General features: G+C 58.5%; 2 protein-coding genes across 39 annotated transcripts in view; both read right to left on the bottom strand.

Moving 5' to 3' along the window:
- The window catches only part of SEC24A (SEC24 homolog A, COPII coat complex component), a 120,434-nt gene extending 113,630 nt beyond the window's left edge, over positions 1-6,804 (bottom strand). For all 3 annotated transcript variants that reach the window (XM_005655003.4, XM_085009171.1, XM_085009172.1), the window contains exon 1: positions 6,693-6,804. The gene's annotated coding sequence lies outside the window, so the exon portion shown is untranslated. The remainder of the gene's footprint in view (positions 1-6,692) is intronic.
- A 1,429-nt stretch (positions 6,805-8,233) lies between these two features.
- The window catches only part of JADE2 (jade family PHD finger 2), a 146,058-nt gene continuing 132,940 nt past the window's right edge, over positions 8,234-21,351 (bottom strand). For 22 of the 36 annotated variants that reach the window (XM_085014574.1, XM_085014571.1, XM_085014572.1 and 19 more), the window contains 3 exons: positions 16,775-16,892; positions 14,136-14,264; positions 8,234-12,888 (listed from right to left, as the gene is read on the bottom strand). In XM_085014574.1, the coding sequence (XP_084870700.1) occupies positions 12,080-12,888; positions 14,136-14,264; positions 16,775-16,892 (1,056 nt within the window). In that variant the 3' untranslated portion in view covers positions 8,234-12,079. The remainder of the gene's footprint in view (positions 12,889-14,135; positions 14,265-16,774; positions 16,893-21,351) is intronic. The other 14 variants (XM_085014593.1, XM_085014590.1, XM_085014589.1 and 11 more) reach the window with 1 other exon arrangement.

The following is a 21,351-nucleotide window of genomic DNA, read 5'->3' as shown; positions in this document are numbered from 1 at the left end:
GGGAACCTCCACATGTCACTGGTGTGGCCCTAAAAAGCCAAAGAAAAAAAAAAGAAAAAAAAAGGAAAAGCCTCCAAACACCGTTCCTAGAAAGGGGGCACCAGAGCCAAATCTTGAGGAGTACAGGCTGCTTAGTGGGGGAGGAGTGAGGAAGGACAGTCTCAGCAGAGGCCTGGGAGCGAAGGGGATGCTGTGACGGGGGCAGGTCGAGCGAGCGCAGAGCCTGCAGAGGTTGCAGAGGTGCCTGCGGGGAGTATCAGGAGGAGCCGGGAGGGGAGCGGAGGAGGAGAGCGCAAGGCCTGAGGGAGGAGGAGCCACGCACTGAGCTGCTCTTGCCCATCTTTTTTTTTTTTTTGCCATTTCTTGAGCTGCACCCGAGGCTCCCAGGCTAGGATTCGGATCAGAGCTGTAGCCGCTGACCTACACCACAGCTCACGGCAATGCCAGATCCTTAACCCACTGAGCAAGGTCAGGGATCAAACCTACAACCTCATGGTTCCTAGTCGGATTCGTTAACCACTGAGCCACAACGGGAACTCCTTGCCCATCTTTCAACCTGCTCCTCACCTGTCGTGACAAGGAGCTACTTTGAGCCCCGGCTCCAAGACCAACATTTTCTTGATGTGCGACCATGTTTTCCAACCCAAGATAGAAGCCTGGGATCCACCAGGACAGCCTGCTCCCGGGGCCAAGAGATCAGGGTCCGGACACGCCTTTTTTTTTTTTTTTTTTGTACCCACGGCATATGGAGGTTCCCAGGCTAGGGGTCTAATTGGAGCTGCAGCTGCGGGTCTACACACCACAGCGACAGCCACGCCAAATCCGAGCCACATCTGCGACCTACACCACAGCTCATGGCAGCAAACCTGCGACCTCATAAACAGTAGTCAGATTCCTTTCCACTGAGCCACAGTGGGAACTCAGACACTCTGTTTGTAGTTGGGACCATCTGGATAGACACGTGCCCTTCTCAGGATGCCATCCTGACTGTAGCGCATGTGCCCCAGAACGTGGGGCGCTGATGAGGAGGGAGACGCAGGTTTCAGGTCAAACTAACACACAGGCTGAAGCTCTTGACACAGCAGGTGTCACCAACCTACAGGGTGGGGGCTGCAGGCTCACTGGGGATAACTGCTGGGAGGGGGCGTTGAGGCTGCATCTGTCCCTCTCTGACGTGCCAGCCCCCCCAAACCTCTTCCCTGGGACTGGCTTTGCCTGCCCCTTGTAAGGCCGTCCCATTCATCAAGCAGTAGATGTGGCTTGGGAGCGGGGGAGGGGCACACCCTGCCTCCTAATCCCCTAGGAATGTCCTCGGGACTTGAAATGTCTCCTAAGTCACACAGCCCAAGGGCTGTCCATGAACAGTGGACTGGACTTGACCTCTGTGGCTCTGGGGCTTAGGACAGCCTGTGAACAGAAACATCAAGTTTCAGGGCGACAAGAGCAGGTGAAGAACTTAAGGAGGACCTTTCAAATTCAACACAGAGGGCTTGGCGGTGAGTTGCTTACACAGTGACAGGCTCTCTGTCACCAGAATTCAGAGGCTGTCCTGGAGAAGGTGGTGGCAAGATGAGCTCTCACCCCCCACCCCCCAACCCCTGAGGTCCTGTCACCCAGATGAGGCTCCTTAGATGAGGGCAGAGCAGGCACCGGGATTGATGGTGTAGGTTGGTGCTGCTCCCATAGCCTTTCTCAACCAGAAGGAAGTGCTCTGGGAGAGCAGAGGGGTCCCTAAGATTTGAGCATCCTCTCTGCTCCCCCTTGACAGGAGCCTACTTACAGGTCTTCGGATGGACGAGGCGGCTAAGAGGCCGCCCCCCCGCCCCCCGCCCCGCAGCTCCTTCCCGAGCCCTCTCGGCTTCCTTCCCTAAGCTGATGAGTTCAACTACTAGGACTGGCAAGTGGGAAGCCATGCTTTGTATGCCAAGCACCTGTCACCAGAACCAGGCAGCCACCCAGCGCCCCAAAATAGCCGTTCAAAATCTCCACAGCTGAAGGTTTATTTTGCTGAGTCACTTTTCCCCCTTGGCTTTTGCAAGCCCGGGTGCTCTTCTGAGTTTCATGTTGATCACAACATGCAGTCCTTGGCAATGGAATGTTCCTTCTTTGCGAGGGGGGTGGGCAGGAGGAATTCAGCTACCTCCAGGCTCCTGGGTTACACGGTTTCGGGTGTCCGGGAAGGCCACCCGGGAAGCCCGAATGGGGGAAGGCGGCTATTTCTCAGGCCCAGGCAGACACAGGCTTCCCGGATGGGCACCGGGTGCTTAGGCAGCCCTGCCCCAGCCCCGACCCGGGGCACCCATGGGGCCAGTGCCCGCCCTGCCCTACGCCGCGGTGGGTGGATCTGGCTGGACGAGGGGAGGCCCCTGAGAATCCGTAAACAACAGGGCTGCACCGGCTCCAATTCCAGGAAGAGGGGGTTAGGGAGCAAGTCCCTCTGGCCTCAGGGCCTTGGGCCAGTGGGCCAGGGTCAGAGCGCCCCCTGCCTAAACTCCCCTTCAGTGGCTCCTCAGTCGGCTCCCCTCACATCCTTGCCCATTGTGGCTCTCCGCAGGAGTTGGGCCAAGCGGGAACTCGCCCCCTCTTTTTTTTTTTTTTTTTTTTTTTGGTCTTTTTAGGGCCACACCTGGGGCATATGGAGGTTCCCTGGCTTGGGGTCGAATCAGAGCTGCAGCCGCTGGCCTATGCCACAAACACAGCAACTCGGATCTGAGCCTCGATCTACACCACAGCTCATGGCAACGCCGGATCCTTAACCCACTGAGCGAGGCCAGGGATCGAACCTGCATCCTCATGGATGCCAGTCAGACCATTTCCGCTGCGCCACGACAGGAGCTCCTCTCCCCTTCATTTAACAGATGAAGAAAGCGAGGCCCAGAAGGGGCCAAACTTCAGTCCCTACTCCCCCCCCACACCCTCCTGATTTACCCCGAGGCCTACAAGCATCCATTTCTCATTCCTTTCTCCTTCTTGGAACGTACACGAGTGACTTCTCTGGGCCTGAATGGCCACATGTGACTAAGGCTGACTGAGGGTGGAGGGAGAAGAAGGGGAATCGCCTACCGAATGCAAACCCCTCAACCTGGGCAAGCCCACCCCGAGGGCCAGCTCTCGCCCAGATCACAGAGCCCCCAGCCCAGCCAGCGAGGCCTCAGCCCTATTTCCAAGCCTGGTGGAGGGTGCCCCCCGCCCCCACTTCCTTCCAGAGCACCTGCAGGCCTGGTTTAGTGCCTGTCACCGTCCCCAACACATCTCGCGATCACGCCCCCCAGCTCATGCTATGCTCCTACTGACCCCTCAGCTGGTGACAGATAAATCAGGGGCCACAATGGCATTCGGATTGTGGGAAGGCCCCAAGCTCCCTCCCACCCTTGCCCCGCCCAAGACCAGTCTGGAGCCTTGCGAAGCGCCCTCTGTCCGCCAGCGCCACCTCGCCCAGCTGGCCTGCAGGTGAGATGAAGGGCCCTGGCAGGCTCGCACTTGACCCCCTCCCCGGCCACATCCTCTGACCACGAACCCCTCCACAGGACCTCGAGAAAACAACATCCGCAACCTCGTGTCCCAATTTTACAGATGGGAAAACCGAGGTACACCACGTTAAGAGCAGAGAGAAGACTGGAACCCTGGTCTCCTCATCCCGGGGCAGCCATATTTCCTTAGGGTGCAGCGCAAAAACTTTTGGGGGGTGGGGTTAAGGATACTCAAAAGCAGCTTTGAGTTTGAGTTGGGGACCCAGGAAGTCATGGGTGCCCCAGGAAAGGCAGAAAGGCCCACGGGAACTCTTTTTTGCATTTTTTAAAATTTTGGAAAAAAATTTTAATGGCTGCACCCACGGCATATGGAAGTTCCCAGGCTAGGGGTCGAATCAGAGCTATAGCTGCGACCTACACCACAGCCACAGCAATGCCAGATCCTTAATCCCCTGAGTGGGGCCAGGGATCGAACCTTCATCCTCACGGACAATACGTTGTGTTTTTTTTTTTTTTTTTTTTTTTTTTTAGGGCCACACCCAAGGCATATGGAGGTTCCCAAGGTAAGGGTCCAATTGGAGCTACAGCTGCCAGCCTACACCACAGCCACAGCAACACGGGATCCAAGTTGTGTCTTCGACCTACACCACAGCTCATGGCAATGCTGGAATCTTAACCCACTGAGCGGGGCCAGGGATTGAACCCTGCATCCTCACGGATACTAGTTGGGTTCATTACCGCTGAGCCATAACAGGAACACCAATATATACAGTAGTCTTTAAAAAAAAAAAAAAAAGTGGCAAAAACACACATAACATCAAGTTTACCCTCCCAACACTTTCCAAGTGTGCAGTGTGATCCTGCCAACCACACACACACCGCCAGGCACCAGATCCCCGGAACCCCCATCCTGCCTCTGCAACCAACTCCCACCTCCTCCGCCCGAGCCCCCGGCAGCCACCCCTCCACTTCCTGTTTTTGTGAGTTTGCCTACATACCTCCTATCAGGGGAAGCATGCAGTGTGTGTGTTCCTGTGACTGGTTTATTTCGCTTCGCATCACGTGCTCCTGGTTCAACCATGCCGGAGCGCGTGCCAGAATGTCCTTCCTTTGCAAGACCGCATGCATGGACCACACTTCCTTTGTCTACTCATGGACATGTGGTTTCCACCCCTTGGCTCTACTGAATGGTGCTGCGGCCAAGGTGAAGTCTTTTTTTTTTTTTTTTTTGGTCTTTTTGCCTTTTCTAGGGCCACTCCTGTGGCATATGAAGGTTCCCAGGCTAGGGGTCGAATCGGAGCTGTAGCCACTGGCCTGCCCCAGAGCCACAGCAACACCAGATCCGAGCCGGGTCTGCAACCTACACCCCAGCTCACGGCAACGCCAGATCCTTCACCCACTGAGCCAGGCCAGGGATCGAACCCACAACCTCATGGTTCCTAGTCGGATTCATTAACGATGGGAACTCCCAACGTGAACTCTTGAGATGCTGACCTGAGTCAGGAAGCAAATGGGCTGTGGGCTTTGAGGTGCTCTCAGGAGCAGGGTCCCTTTCAGGACACCTCGGCGTTCTAGTCAACCTTGGGTGGGGATGTGGGAGGCGTGGGGGCTGCAGCACAGTAACCGAGGCGCAGGCTGGGTTCTGTGTGTCCTGCTCCCTGGCTGCAGCCTCTTTCCATTGCTCTTGCACTGCAGGGTGAACACGGTGGGATGGTCCAGAATCTGCTCCCATTTATACACGGCGATCAATCCTTTGCCAGCACCAACCCTCTGCCTGGCACGCAGCTGGGGCAGAGAACAGCTGACCTCCCAACTAGGCCTGGGAGGGAAAATACAGGATGCACTATTTGGAACAAGCTTAGACTAAGGAAGTATTCATCATTTGCCTGAAATTCTAATTTCATGGTGTGGCCTGTATTTCTATTTGCTAAGGCTGACAACCCCACCTGCCACTCACTGAAGGTCCCCTTCACCAGCCAGCACCAGGGCCTCTGTGTCCCGACCCAGGTCCCTTCAAAACAAGCTGGTGTGGATGCTTCTGGCCTGACGTGAGTACTGGGTGTCGAGCACCACCCGGCTACATTAAACTTGACTCTTAAGTCGCTTGCTTGACTGGTCTCCCGTCCTTTCCTCCTTCCCTATGACTCTTGGCAGCAAGTCTGCCTGAACCCCAAAGGCTGCCCTAAAATCCATATTTTATGACCTCCTTTTCCTTTATCAAGCAACTCCCAATTGACGGTGATGAAGCCTCATATCCTTTTTTTTTTTGCTTTTTAGGGCCACACCCGTGGCATGTGGAGGTTCCCAGGCCGGGGGTCCAATTGGAGCTATAGCTGCCAGCCACCACCGCCGCCACCACCACCACCACCACCACCACCACCACGGCCACAGCCACATCAGATGTGAGCCACCTCTGCAACCTACACCACGGCTCATGGCAACGCTGGATCCTTAACCCACTGAGCGAAGCCAGGGATCGAACCCGCAACCTCATGGTTCCTAACCGGATTCGTTTCCGCTGCGCCTCGATGACAACCCCGCCTCACGTCCTTCTGCTGTGCCTGTCACCTGGGGAACCAAGAGTGCAAGGCTGGGGCTTGGCCCCCTCAGCAGGAAGGAGGTGGCTCTCCTGGATGCCCTGAAGAGCCTGGCCAGGTGAGGCTGAAACGGGGGTCTTCTGTGAAGGGGAGGGGAGACCCCTTAGAGCAACCTCCATTTTCTGGTGTGAGTTCACTGTGCCTCCGTGAGTCGGCAGCCATCATCTCCAAATACAGGGGCCTTTGATGCCTCCTGTGGCAGCTGCGGGCCCGGAGTGCGGTAAGAGGGGCAGGGGCCAGCTCTTGGAGCAGGTGGGGTTGCCTCTGCAACCCACCGTCTTCCTCCCTTTCCTCCAGGGTTACAGGAAGGCAGGGCCTCCCCCCTCCCGCCTCCCCGCCGCAGGGTGGGCCCCCGGCAGGCCTCAGCCAATGCCTTATTCTCCCAGGAGGTCTCTTGTCTTTAGCCACCTCCCTGTTCCGGAAGGCTGACCGTGGAGAGAGAGCCATTGGCGTGGAGGGGACGAGGCGGGCCGGAGGGCTGAGACCTGTGGGCCTCGGGACCTGGAGCTGGAGGCACCACGGCGGAGCAGCAGATGGCGCCCGAGACCCTACGTTGCAGGAGTTCCCGGAAGAAGGAAAGTTCGGGGTGGGCGGAGGAGACTTCCTCCCCGCAGCTTTCGCTCACCTGCCGCGCAGTCCGTGTGTAAGTGCACGTTGCTTTGGGGCTCCGGGATTGAAGTCTGTCTCCCACACTGGCCTGGTCGCTGCATCGCGGCACGTGGTCTTCCCGCGTCCTCGGCGCCGGCCGGCGCGCGCGCGCGCTGCATCAGTGCGTGCACGCGGACGGGGCGGGGCGAGGCGAGGGGACACGCCCCTCCGGGGAAGTGCCGGCACCTGGCCTCCCCTCGGATTCCCGTGCTCCCGGGAAATGATTTCATATTGATTCCACGTTCAAGTGATCAAGTTTTGGATGTAATGGATTAAATACAATGTCATTATAATTCGTTTTACCTATTTCTTTGACTTGGTAAAAATGCGGCTGCTGGAATTACATATGTGGCTTACATTTTATTTCTATTGCACATTGCCGCTTCAGACTGGGGAGGGGGGGTCTTGACCCCTCCTGCCCCACAGTTATCAGCTGGGGCAGTGTTGCAGCTGCAGGTCTTGCAGTGGGCCGGAGGTGGGGGGGGTTATCCTGCTTCTGGAGCACTGTGGCCAACTGGGCCTTGCGGTGGGCGGCAGTGGGAGGAGGGAGAGGCAGGGGTACTGAGCGCAGGGCCATCGGCCCAGACAGCTGACAGCCCCAGACCACAGCTAGCAGAGCTGGCCACCCAGGAGTGCCCTCAGCCCCTGGCTGATCTACCAGCATCCCATGCTGACTCCGCAGCTGAGTGGGCCCTTCTGATGTCAGCTGCGTGCCCTGGAGAACACACATCTCTGTGGGGGTTCCCTGGTCCTCACAGCAGGGGTGCAGCAGGTCAGTGAGGGACACCTCCCTCCACAGGCGTTCAAAGCACAAACGCAGGTCGACTTACACCTTCTGCACCGCGGAATCACGCAACTTGTGTTACGCCAGTGAGGAAAGGGGTCACTTCTCTGTGAGTCGGGGGTCCCAGATGCTAGATGCCTTGAGTCTCAGTTCAAACCCCTTTCCACACAACCTCCCCTCTGGCTCTCAGAGGAGGTTCAGGATCCTTCCCCACACAGCTTGATTCGTCTTGGCACAACGATGAGCCAAGATGACCCAGGGTGCTGTTGTCCCTTCCTCCCATCCAGCTCCCTTGGGCAAGCAACTGGCTCTTCAAGTTTACGTCGCCTGGAAGCTGTAGGAGGGTAGGGTCCTGGGGACAGCCACAGTGTGACCAAGCACGCTGGCAGACGCATGGTCAGTGGGCCGACTGTCAAGCGAATGCACGAACGACTGCACAGACAAAGGGTGTTGCTTCCTTAGATGCCCATCCTGAGCGCCCCCCCGCCTGATCAGCCAGGCCTCCATAGCACCTCCCTGGCTCCCCACTGTGTCCCCGCTGGACTCTGAGCTCCCCCAGAGCAGAGACGGTGGCTACATTCCCCATACTTGGCAGAGCCTGGCCCTGGGGTACATGCTCCGGAAACAGAGTGTCAACAAGCCTGGGCAAAAACCTTTCCTGATGGCGGGACCACTCACTGTTGCACTGAGCGCCGCCCACTCCCCTCGATGCAACGGAGCCTCACACCAGCCAGCACAGAAAACATTGCTTTATTAACTGCGTTTGCCAACACACGAGGAGTGCAGAGGGGTCCTGAAGACACAGGCCCTGGCAGGGGCTGGGCTCTGGAAACCCCCATGAGTGAGCAGGACAGGATGGGACTGGGAGCTACGCAGCAGCGGCAACACAGAATCATGCAGGGCACGTGGTACCGGCTGCCCCAAGGCGGCCATACATTCTATTGCTCATTAGGGCAGCGAACATGGACAATGTACAAAAAGGAGAAATAGGTCTTTGCGTTAATGAAAAATACATTTTTCTCTACAAAGGAATCTTTTCTAATACAAGAAAATAAATATTGCAACATAAGCCAAAAATAATTTAAAATTGCTCTTTTCAATATATTTTCAGTATTTCTCTTGTATATTAACAAATGGCACATCACTTTCTTTGAAACAAAGACAGAAGGTGTCTCCTCCTGTGACATTCATATCACCCCCCTCCCCGCCACCCCCGAGCCCCTGCGGAGCACAGGGTGTCAGGCCTCTGAGACAAGGCGGAAGGAAGTGCCTTAAAGAACAACCATAGGTTCCAGACTCCAGCCCCGGCTCTTTGGCCAATGTGGCCAGCTGGGCCAGGGGCCTGGCTACAGGCATCCAGACCATTCTGCAGAGCTTCGAGGATGGGCAGAGGCTGGCCCTGTCTGGCAGTGAGCAAGGAAATGCCACGTCCAGCTGCTGCCACTGTCTGTTAGAACCGGGCTCTCGATTCTCCAGGAACCGTCCCGGCAAGGCCCACAGCGTGCCGTACACGACACACACAGACACGCACGCACAGGGCCACGCGAGACGTGCCCTGGCACACACCCACGTTTGGAAACCTGGGTGGCTTTCCCAAGGAAGCTGAGACCTTTACACTGCAAAGGCTCACACACTGTCGCCAAGGCAGAGCTCACGTAAGAAAATAAACACGCTACCTTTCTTCTCCTTCCCTGTTCTAAAATACTTTTATGACCCATAAAAATACTTTCCTTGCACATTATCCGTTCTCACTGGGACGAGGGGAGGGGGGGCGGGTGGGGGGGCTGGGAGAAGGGCAGCAGCAGCCGGGAGGAGTCCACGGCAGCGCCCCCTCCCTGAGGAGGGCCAGCGAGTGTGGGTAGATGTGGGCAGTGAGAGACCTGCCTCTCAGCCTCTGCTCTGGAAAAGGCCTTCTGCCTTCTTCCCAGCTTCCCACCCTAACCTCTGAGGCTGCAGAGCCGCCTACACGGTGTCTGGTAGGCAGGAAAAAAGAGCAAAGGAGCCGAGGCGACCGGCTGAAAGGCCAGCCATGGGAGCTGGCCTCTCTGCAGCCTGGCAGACATCCTGGAGGGGGACAGCTGCCTGGCAGGGGCAGCTCTAAGGCCTGGCCCGGGAGTCCCCCGACAGCCAGCCTTACAGACACCTGGGTTCCATGCAGGACATGGGCTCCAGGGAGAGTTCAGTCCAAAGCAAGAGCCAGCTCAGAAGAGGGTTGGACTCCAGAGGCCACCTTGAGTGGGGGGCCCCGCAAGAGCAGTGGCCGCCTGGCCAGACCCGCTACCCTCCCACGCTGGCTCTCTCCGCACCTCCGCCCCAGGGAGCCCAGACCCTGCTTCAGGATGGATGAGGGGTTAGGGGGCAAGGGCCGAGCCTACTGGACTTGAGCCATTCCTGGCACCCATGACCCTTGGCAGAGTTTGGTTGTTCTTTAAAGCTCATCCCTTTGCTTCCTGTGAGGTCCGACTGGGCCATCCGGCAGACAAGGTTGTGACCCGAGGTGACCCAAAGCACGGGGAGGGAAGGTGGTCTGTTCGAAGGCAGTAAACAGAGAAGGGGGTTGGGACGCTGCTGCTGACCATGCACTGGCCACTGCTACCAAGGCGGGCAGGCAGACGAACCTCTATGTGGCAGCTCAGGCCATCCCAGCGCCCAGAGTCCTCGACGCCCACCCCGAGTCTGCTCTGAATGCACGATTTTGTCCAACCCTTTCCACTTAGTCAGTATCTTTGTTTCCTGTTTTGATAAAATTCACATGAAACTGGAGTGTCGCTGACCACGCCACTGTCGTACCTTGAAAGTCTGGAGTCGGGGGACGGGGCGGTCAAGGTGCTCCCCGTCCCGCTCATTTGCGCTTTGTGTGTTGCGTTGGGGGGACCCCATGGAAAGACTTCTGCCACGCTGGTCGCGCCGTCGGTCTCCTCCCCGAGGTGAGTCTCGGCGTTTCGGAGAGCGCACAGTGGGCCCAGCCCAGGACCCGAGCGAGACCCAGGCTCCCGGATCCGACAGCTGAGCAGCACAACAGCATCCGCGTCCAAGAGCCGGGCTCACCTCCGTGGGCGTGTGCAATGAACGTGTTTCCAGACCCGGGTGCTAAAGAACGCCCGTTAAAAAAGGGGCCGAGTGAAGGTGTCAGGTCCAGGCTGTGCTGTGTTATGATCAGAATATTCTTTGGCATCCACAGAATGATTCGACTGGTTCACTGGACTTTTGCAAGGTTCTTGTTGGAGAAGTCCCGGCTTTACCAGTGGCAGAAGTGACCCAGGAGTAATTCATAAAAGAAAAAGAACAAGTTTTCACGGAATTCCTTTTTTTGTTTGTTCCCTGAGCTATCACCCTGGGGCCACTCCAATGAAACGTTTCAGCGCTACTACCTGGGACCTAGAGGGTGGGGCGGGAAAGGCAGGAGGGGATGCTGGGGAGGAGGGCACGGGCCGGAACGGGTTAAGGCTCGGGTGGGGGTGGGGGTGGGGGAGGAGGAGGAACCAGGAAGATCCAGCAAGACTTAAAACGGCCCGAGCAGGGCCTCACCAACCCGCCAGGCCCCGGGATCCCACTGCTTGTTGGAAGGAGGAGTTTCCAAAAGGAACTGAGGAAGCAGCTCATCTCTTAGCAGGACTGGGAAACTTGAAAAGGCAAACGGCCTGGTCCGGTCGGCTGTCTGGGAGGGAGCGGACTGCGGCCGAGACTGGCCCCAAGGAAGGAAGGAAGTTGGTGGCCCCGAGCCATTCTCCGCAGTGGGGGTTCCGAGCCCCACGACCACCCCCTGCCCCGTCTGGGCACTGGCGCCCCCCGCGGCCCTCCGCCGGCAGTGGCGGCTGGCCGTCTGGGAGTCCCCTGAGAAAACGGCACAGCTCAGGAAGGATGCTCAGAAGCCCTTCCCAGAGCCGCCAGGCTGGGCACTGGCAGGGGCAGAGCAGCAAGGGAGTGGAGGGTGACGGGGTGGGCAGGCAGGCCTCAGATGATGTGGGTTGATCAGAACGGCTACGGTTCCCTTGGAACCAGCGGGCCTTCTGCGCCCCTCAGTGCTTTCTCGTATAAGCTCGTTGTGCTTGTGACAGTGAGTAGACTCTGGCTGGGTATCACTTATTAAACTTCCTTGGGGATCGGTGGAATGCAGCAGGACCCCCCAAATGGACCCCAGGGGGGTGTGGGGGCGAGGCGGGGCAGGCCCTGGGCTGGCCCATCTGCCAGGAAATAATGCCCAAACGACAGTCTGTGTCACCCAGTGGCAGCGGGCGGGAGTCCTGAGCGCTTCGTCACCTTGTCTACGCGTAGCCAGGAGCCCGCCCAGCAGGGCGGCGCGGCCCGGGTGGGGACGCGGCCGCGGCGGGGACGGGGCACGGGACCTGGTGTGGTCCTGGTGGCCAGAGCCGGGGAAGGAAGCCTAACGTCCTAGGCCAGCACAGAGGAAAGACAATAGTGTGGACTTCGAAACTCTCCCTACGTTAAAAATAAAACCACAGCAGCGTGGCAGCCTCGAGGGTCTGAGACGCTCAGCAGAGATTGGAAATGGCAGTTGTGACTGGGCTGAGGCCTCGTGGGGGGACCAGGGCAGGGCCCAGGACAGGGGTAGGGGCGACTTAGGAGGCCAGCACCCCCATGCGGACCACCTCCTCAGCCCCTGCTTCCCGGGGAGCCCGCTGCACCTCGCTGTCCTCGGCCTCCACGTCTGAGTCGCTCAGCTCCCCATCAGAGAAGTAGCCGTCAGTCTCCGTGTCAAAGTGGAGGCTGACCTTTGGCCTCTCGGCCACAGCAGAAGGCGGTCCTGTCCCGGCATCAGGCCTGGCACCCGGGGACCTCCGGGTTCCCTTGCTCTCGCGGGGTGGCCGGAGCCGGCCCGGGGGTTTGGGGCTCGCCGTAGGGCCAGGCACTTGGACGTTCGCGTCGGGAGCTGTTGGGGTGGCCTCGTCCGGGGTCTCGGGGGCCAGCGGTGGGGGTCTCTCGGGAGCTGCTGGGATGGGACAGTCTCCGGCCGTAGGGCTGGACGGCAGGTGAGAAGGTGTTCGCCGTGGTGGCTTCCTGGCAGGTGGCCCCTGACCCCCCTTGCCGCTGCCAGGGTCCTGGCCCCAGGGCTTCTTGGGGGGTTTGTCTGGAGTCGTCCGTGACCCGGGCCCGTCCTGTGGCAGTTTCTTCTTGGTAGGCAGGCGGGCACGGCCGCGGGCCTTCCTGGCGGGGTCACCGGGCCGCAGTGAAGGGTCCCGCATGAAGCTCAGCAGCGTCTCCTCGTCCTGCAGCAGCTCTTCCGACAGCAGCCCGGGAGCGGGGTCCTCGCGGTGCCCATTGTTCAGCGACCACTCGCTCATGGCCATGTTCTCGGCTGTGATCTGCACGGACTGTGCCAGCCAGCTGTTGAAGAAGGTGCCGTCGATGGGGAATGAGGTGGACAGGCCTGGCGGAGGAGGAGAGAGAGGAGGCAGGTGAGAGGCCAGCAGGCGTGTCCCCCGCTCTTGCAGGAAGCCCCCTGACCCTCCCCGGTCCACCGTCCTCCCTCTTTCCCTCTGTGCCAGACCCCGTTATCTTGTTTCATCCGTCCACCCCTCCTACCAACACCCCCAAAAAGCAGGCTCCACACCAAAAAGCCCTCCCCCAGGAGGACACCCTGCTCCTGGGACTGGCTTCATAGCTTGAGGAACAGAGTGCAAAGTGAAAATACGAGCTCGAGAATTAATACGAATTTCCAAGTGGCAACAGCAGAGCATTAAACCGCGAGAGGGCCCTTGGAGACGGCACAGGCGCCCACCCAGCTCTGCCCAACGCGCCACATGCTGGGGGCATGGGACATAGAAGCATGGAGGAAAGCGCCCTCAGGCCACCAGGGGGCGCTGGATTTTTTATGACTGTAGTTTCCCGGAGCTTCCAAAGCAGGGAACCTGGCTCAGTGAGTCAGGCAGGAAGGGAGCAGTAAGGGACATCTGGGTGGGAGGTCCCTTTTGGATGTTAAGGCCAGCGCGCTCGCTATGGGCCCTTCCTCCTTCACCTGAGGCCGCGGGAGGGGGCAGCTGGTGAGACTGGGCTTCCCGTTAGATACCAAGTTGTCCCCTTCCTGAGACTGAGGAAAATAAAAGACATCTTGGGGTTTCTGTGCTAGAGATGAGGTTGGGAAGGGGACCCCGCTGCATCCTTGAGAGCTGTCCTAGAGGGGACATCCAAGGAGACAAAGCTCAAGGGCTGTGGTGCCTAACGGGCAGCAGTAAAGGGGTCTGTGACCGTGAGATGACCGGGCCAGGGCCACTCCTGTGGGTCTCTCTGAGTGGCTCCGGGAAGGTTTGCTGGGGCTGAAAGGCAGGCCCATTTGAGAACACTCAGGCAGAGAGGGACAGGGACAGAGAATTACGGCAGGCCCTCACCTCCTAGCGTGATGCTGGTTCCTGGAAGGGCCCAGTTGGCCTAGAGGTCCCTGAGCTCCTGGGCCTGGCTTCCAGTCTACAAAAGGGGGCCTTTAGGGACCCCAGATGGGGCTCTGACACCCTAGTCTCCTCCGTGGCTGGAAGGCGGGTGTGCCTGGGCTAGCCCCCTCTTGGCCCTCCCCCCACAGCAGCGATGCTGGTGGTCTGGTGGCCTTTCGTGGGGAGCTGCAAGTGGAGTGACGGGATGAGCCTGGCCACGTGCGCCAGGCCAGCACGGCCACTCACTCACCAAGCTGCCCCAGGACTGAGTCGGGCCCTGCCTTCGCTCTCTCTTTCTTCTCGGGGCTGCCCTTCGGGCCCTCGCGGGCCTTCCTTTTCGAGTCGCTCTTCTTGCCCTTTGCTCTCCTCCCAGACCGCTCTGTGTCAGGGGAAGAGAGAGCAGAAGGCAGATGGTTACCCCAAGCCGCCCAGCCAGAACCGGGACCACTGCGCGGCAGCCCCAGCCCTTCACCCAGCGCCTCCTCTGTGGCCCAGGCTCGGAGCCGCGTGGGACCTGGGAGGGCGGGAGCTCTGGCGAGCCAGGGAGCAGGGCAATGGCCCTGGAGAGGGGAAGAACGCCTCTCGGACCTGGGCTGCAGTCTGGTCACAGCCAACAGACCTCGGGACAGAGTCCCAGTGGGTGGGAAGGCTGCCTGGTGGTGAGTGGGCAGAGCAGGGCCCAGAATGCCAGGCTGAAGAGCCGGACGTGAGGGTGGCCAGGACACCGACCGAGGCGTCAAGAGGCTTGGGTTCCAGTCCTGACGCAGTGGTCGGTCCTCTCGGGCAGTGCCCTGCTTTAGAGGGAGAGTCGTGGGGCACGCTTGGCCCTCATCTCCGTTCAGTCCAGGACCACACAGGTCTAGGGGGCCAGAGATCAAACAGAACAGGGGAGGGGTGTGTGGGTCGGGGTGGGGGGGGCAGCTGCCAGGAATCTTCTCCCAGCTTCTCCGCCAGAGGCTAGAGGGTTTCCTGAGTAAGGGTTTAGGCGAAGGTTGACGAGTGTGGCCCCAGCTCCAGGAACCTTCCCAGCTCTGCTGTCACTTCCCTGTGAGACCCGAGGCCAGGCCTGAAGAGGCCTCACCTGATCACCTGGGACCAGCGCCTGGACAGGCCCGGGGGAGGCTTCTTAAGCCCCCCCCCCCCCGCCCTTCCCACGGCCTGAGCTCTTCCAAGGGCACAAAACCTCACACGTCTGACCCTGGCAAGCCCTCAGCCTCACTCAGACACTCTCCTTCTGCTCTGGGGCAGCCATGCCAGCTTCCTCCCAGTCTCTCTAACGAGACAAGCTCCGGCCCTTGGTCCCCAGTGGGTGCTTTCCTTGTCCTGCCCCTCACCTGGTTCAGTGCACAGCCTGAGTATCACTGTCCCAGGGAGACCTTCCCCGGCACCTCTGGCTTCGGCAACATGCTTGTACCTCCCACCTGGGGGTCAAGCATCACAACACCGAGGGCATCCACTTTGGGTGGAGGCCAACGAGTCTTCTCTCCAAACGCCCTGCCCTGACCAAAAGGCAGCCTGACGCTGCCACTCAGGTCTAGGAGCAACAAATGTCTCCAGGTTCGATGTAGGCACGTGGACCCGCCAGGCTCTTGACTTTGGTTCTGGAATCCTGGGCCTGAGGGCACTGCACGGCCTTGCCACTCTGTGTGGCCTTCCTACAACTGGGTGTGTGGTGACCTGGAGTCAGGAAGCCTGAGAGGGTCCAGCATCACCAATGCCATGAAGCCATTCCTGACACTCTTGTCCCTGCACGGGCACCAACTGCAGCCCCTTGGACACCACTTTCTATTGTCTTTCCCGAGGACAAGCTCCACGGGGACAAGAACCAGTCCACTGAGTCCATGGCAGGTGCCCGCAGTGCCCAGCACAGAGCCCAGCACCCTGTCCACAGTCAGGCTTACTGAAGGAACCAGCAGACGAGAAGGAGTCTGGAAGCTGCCACAGACTTTGGGCTGCCTGGACAGCCCTGACCTCTCTGCAGCCGGGATCCACTCTGACCCAGCACCTGTACTTGGCAGTGCTGGTTTCTGGGGCCGGAGTGGGTGATCACCCCTAAGCACAGTCGAGGCAGCTCAGCTCTGGGGCAGGACCAGGTCCTTAGTCATTCACTCCCGTGGTGGCCCAGGGCCCCTCCTGCCCCCCAGGCTGAGCTGGCAGTGGCAGCCCCTCGCTTAAAATCACTCTCCATACAGCCATTTTTGCTGCATCTAATTCGACATTAGAGCACCATTTTCTGGGCTAAGCATTGGCCTCCTTGCCCTGTAAAGACTCCGGGACAGGGCCTTATTATCGGGCAATGTTCACAACTAATAAATAAGACCACTGTCAGAGCTTCTGTGAACTCTGATTTCCAGATCTATTAAACACGTGTGATGGTGAGAGCGGAAGAAGAAGACAGAGGAAAAAACCATTGGCCCAGGGTCCGAATCCCATCAGACCTGGTCAGAGAGAATGAACACACGTCTCCGGGCAGCTGCCTTCCTCAGAATTGACACCCTGGCAGATAGGGGCTCAGGGAAGCTCGCTGGCTTGGGCCCTTCCTGCCCTGGCACCAGCCAGAGCCACTGGGGCTTCTGGCTTGTACCTGTTCACGTGCAATTTGCTCCTGAACCACCACCGCCCCAGCACTGCCTAAGAGTCCCAGGGAACCAGAAAGCTCCCCCAATGAAGGCAGGCCTGAGGCCCACATTCCAACCTCTGCCTCCGAGCCAGCCGCACGCGCCTAGGACCCTGGGCCTTCTATCTGGATACAGAGGGGAAGGGTGGGGGCCCGTGGCCCCTGACCCCACACATGCCCCACCAGGCCCCGAAGACACATATCCTTCCTGGGACCCGGCCCCTTGAGGGCAGGCACACGAGAGGTGGCCAGCGGGCAGGGAAGGCGCCTACCTCGACACAGATCCTGTTCGATAAGTTTCATCTGCAGGTGGAATATCTGCTCCTGGAGCTTGCAGATGGCGTGTTTCGTTCTCTCGCGCCTTGTCACCATGTAGCACAGATTTCTAACCTGAAGAGACACAAGAGAGATTTGCCACCTTACTCAGGGCAAGCACCCCAGACCTCCCAGCTCTGGGGGGGGCCCACCACTGCCTCGTGTGCCCAGGACATCCAGGAACCAATTCCCAGACCCTGAATGCACCTCAGCCCAGAGGAGCACGCAAAGCTTGGCCCTGTGGCCCCGGGCACAGCTGGAGCAGGCAGGGAGCGTGTCTGCTGAGCCCAGGCCGGCGACTCTGCCTTCCTCCTCTCTGCCTAAATGTCCTGGCTGAGCCATGCCATTGCCCAAGTGTGGCTGCTCTCCCGTGGACACACAGGGACCTAAGGTCTGCTGGGGCCCCACGAGGTCCCTAAGTGCAGCCCTCAGCCTCCTGTCCAAGGCTGCTTCCCATCAAAGAAACTCTTCCGCCGCAAGCACTCGGGCCAAAGCCACCTCCTACCATGACACACGAATGACTGGTGCAGGAGTAGCAAGAGCTCCGGTAGAGCAGCTCTGGGTGGACAGGTGGTTCCTAACACACTGGGGTCCAGCCTGCAGCTGACCCTGTCCACCTGCTGCGTGAGCTCTGAGCCAGGCCCACAGCTACTGTGGTCAAGGCCCCACGTGCACTTGGCCGCGTTCGCTCAGCCAGAGACAGAACTCCTCCGGAGAAAAGGCCGGCTCTCTCTCACCCCCAGAGGCCAGCCAGGAAGAGACTCTTAGGGCCAGGGAGACCAGCTTGCTTATTAGCTCATGGGACAGGGCCCACCTTGCAGCTGGTCTGGAAGCAGCCAAAGGATGGGCCACGTTGCTCCCTGTCCACCGGGCACCTCGCCCTAGGGGGCCATCCCTCCCCGGCAGCGCTCAGGGTATATCATGCCTCCCCTCCAAGACCCTGTCTTGTTCTGTGTTCTCTGCAGCTCAGTCACAGCCTCCAGCAGCAGGGACAGCTGGCCAGAAGCTGCTGAACTGGCATCCTGGGTCCCACCAGGGTCCAATTCCAGCTGGGTTCCGTCTTCATGTCCTTCAGTTTCCGGGGCACGACTGATGGGTTCCAGAGCCCCTGCCTATTGTCACGACCGTCACTTCTCCTGGCCTGGCAGGGGGCTGCGGTCAGACCTCTCTGCTGGGATGGGCCGCCTCCTCTCCTTCCTGAGCCTAGTTGTGAAGGAGACCCCGGGACACCTGCGTCAGGCTAGGCTGTGGCAGGATGGGCACAGCAGGGCTTCTCGGCAGCACTCCGCACCCTGGCCTCGACCGTGAATGCCAGGCTCTCCCGTGGCCAGCACCTCCCCAAGGGACAACCACCTGGCCCAACGAGAGCCCCTTGCTTTGCACACTGGCACTAACTTCCTCGAAAACCCTGACTCCCTCGGGACCAACCTCCAGCCAACCTCCTCCCACCCGTCCTTAAGCACAAGCTACAGCTCTGCGAGTTCCGGTGGTGTTGGGCCCTGGGCTCAGCTACGAGTGGAGCCATTAGGGTCCTTTCTTCCGAGGGCTTGCTGCCCAGCGGGGCAGTACCACAGCACTGTACTGGCAGGACCTGGTGGTCCCGACCCAGACTTAGGGTGGTAAGGAGGCACCGTGGAGGAAGGGGCAGGTTGGCTGGGTGGGGACTGATCACAGAGGGCCAGAGGCTGAGGGCAGGATCCAGAGTAAGGCCAGGCGGTGGAGAGGCAGGGCAAGGCCTTGTGACTGAGCCAGGCCAGCAGAGCTGTGGAGGGATTTGGGTGATGGGGGGGCGGGAGGAGGGCTGTGCAAGAGCTGCGACCCAGGAGTCAGCCTTAAGGACCCAGCTCCTCCTCTTGGCCCCCTCAGCTGCTCCATCTGTATGTCCCATCAGGCCTCCTGGTGAAGTGACTCCCTCTGCTTTGCAGTCACCACCCCATCTTCACTTGGACAACCAGCCGGTCTCAGGCCTCAGGGATCCCGGAGCAATCTTCTTGAACTAGATCTCCAGAGGAAGGTTCTCCAGTGGGTTGAACAGCGCCCTTTCCCACAAGTTACGTCCACCTGGAACCTCGGATGCGATGTTATTAGTTCAGATGACGTCACCCTTGGATGTGTGTGGGCCCGAGATCCAGGGACTAAAGTCCTTATAAAAGGCCACGTGCAGACACACTGGGAGAATGCCAGGTCATGCTAGACACTGGAGTCCCGGGTCTACAAGTCACAGAACGCCAAGGGTTGCCAGCAACTGCTAGACGCTAGGAGAGCGGTACCTAATGGGTTTCGACTCAGAGCCTCTAGAAGGAAAGAGTCCTGCAGCCGCCTTGATCTCTGACTTTTGGCCTCTCGAACGGTGAGAAATCACATTCGTGTTGTTTAAAATCCCGGGGTTTGCAGGACTTTGTCACAGCAGCCCTATTAACGGATACGGCTTTCTTCCTGTCACCTTTGAAAAAGCAGAGCTGCAGCCTAAAGTCTCGTCCAGTCTGACCTCCTCTGTCCCCACACAGCCCACGGTCCATGGTTCTCCAGGCGGCTTCGGGCTGGTCCCCTTCTTTCGGAGTGCAGCCCACTCCTGCCTTGAAGCCTTGGTATGTATTCGAGGCCTAGCCCCAAACACGCTTCGTCCCTCTCTTTCCAAGGCTCTCCTCCTTCGGGTCTTGGCTCACGTGTCACCTCCAGAAGGCTTCCCTGTGCCCCAAGGCAAAGCAGCCCGATGTCACTCTCCTCACACCCTGGTGTCTTTCCCTCCCAGCGATCAGGTGGCCTGGTGGGCGTGGGGATATCGGGGACAGAGAGGGGGGGGGATGGAGGCTACTTCGGAGGCCTGCAAACAAACCAGTCAGTACATCCAAGCTAAAAACAGAGCAGTCAAGATCTACTGCCTAGGAAGAAACAGATGTAGTTTCTTTCTTGCCTTTTTTGTCTTTCGGTCTTCCACCTGAAACACGAGAGCCCAGTTTCTCAGGTCACGCCCAAAGGAATCCCTGGCTAAGATCTCCCCAAGGTCCCTGGGGTGGCTGACTGAGAACACAGACTCCCAGGCTTGGCCGCATATCACACTCTCCAGGGGTGAGGCCCTCAAACATAAACCACACACAGCACTGCGGAATCTGAGAACTACTGCCCTAGGCCAGGGCTTCCCATATGAACTGCATGGGTTGCTGAGTTTGAGACCTCGTCACAGCACAGGAAGAAAATATTAGAATTTCTAGTGTCGAAGTTTCTGTTGCCGTGCAGCGGAAATGAATCCAACTAGGAACCGTGAGGTTGCGGGTTCGATCCCTGGTCTCGCTCTGTGGGTTAAGGATCCGGCGTTGCTGTGGCTGTGGTGTAGGCCAGTGGCTGTAGCTCCAATTGGACCCCTAGCCGGGAAACCTTTAAATGCCCTGGGTGGGGCCCTAAAAAGCAAAATAAACAAGTAAATAAATAGAAAAAGAATTTCTAGTGTCTTTGTCCTATTAGAAATTCCAATTATGGGTGTGTGTTTTTTTTTTTTTTGGCCACAACCTCATGGTTCCTAGTCGGATTCGTTAACCACTGAGCCACAACGGGAACTCCATGTGTGTTTTTGTACTATACCATGGCAGATATGAATGAGATATTAAAAGTATAATACACTGGAGGAAGAGGCTCAGTTCTTTTTTCACAAGGGTACATATACTACACAACAGTCACGCCTGCAGAGTCCTCCTATAGAAGACCTGTGAGAAGTCCAACGATGCCACCATTCTTTGGCTGCTACTTTGGTCACATCACTCCTTATTCCCACTTCAGCTACTTTTCTAATTTCTCCCAAGATTCTTGGTAACATAGCTACATGTTAACGACTGCTGTAAAACTCCTCTTTCGTGACGGCTTTTGGGGAAAGGTATGGATACCACTCAAGCTACCAGACCCTTTTTCTTCTGATTATAAAAAAACACTTAAAAAAAAAAAACAAAAAAAAAAACGCGACGAGCACAGAAATGAATCAAGTGGAAAAGCCTCCTCCATCTAGGACAGGGATCAGTAAAGCAAGTAGGTTTTACGCTACAATGAAGTTGTTTTGCAGAGAGATGCTGGATGTGGGTTCAGAAGGGGAGCGGGCAGGGAGGACTCCCAGCGTGTTATCCTGAGCTAGAATGGACCCGAATGAACCAGTGCGCGGACATCCATGAAGACCGGGGAGGGAGCGTGGGCTGGAGCCAGCCTCCGGATGGACAGCAAAGCTGTGGAGCGGAGGCGCATTGAGAGGTCCGGGCGAGTGCGGTCAATGATTGCTGGGTCCAAGGGGGACTCAGAGAGGGAGCAGGAGAACTTGGGTATCAGAGAGGCATCTGGTCAGAGCATCCACAGGAAAAGTGTTTTAGGACCAAGGGCGTGTGTGACTGCGGCAGCCACCGCTGAGGGGGCTGGGCGTTGGGGACGTGGAAGTGGCCCCTGGATGCAGGGAACCTGTGGGTAGCCCTGGTACAAAGTTCAGCAATATGGGGGTAACAGGCAGGACGGACTTGTTTTTGAGGATGGAAGAAGGTAAAATAGATTCAAATGCTGG

Source organism: Sus scrofa, chromosome 2 (genome assembly GCF_054392235.1).
Source record: "Sus scrofa isolate SSC_HxYL_T2T_F1_AM1 chromosome 2, Sscrofa_HxYL_maternal_Yorkshire_Landrace_v2.0, whole genome shotgun sequence".
NCBI lineage: Eukaryota > Metazoa > Chordata > Mammalia > Artiodactyla > Suidae > Sus > Sus scrofa.
This window is presented reverse-complemented; position numbering and strand designations above follow the sequence as displayed.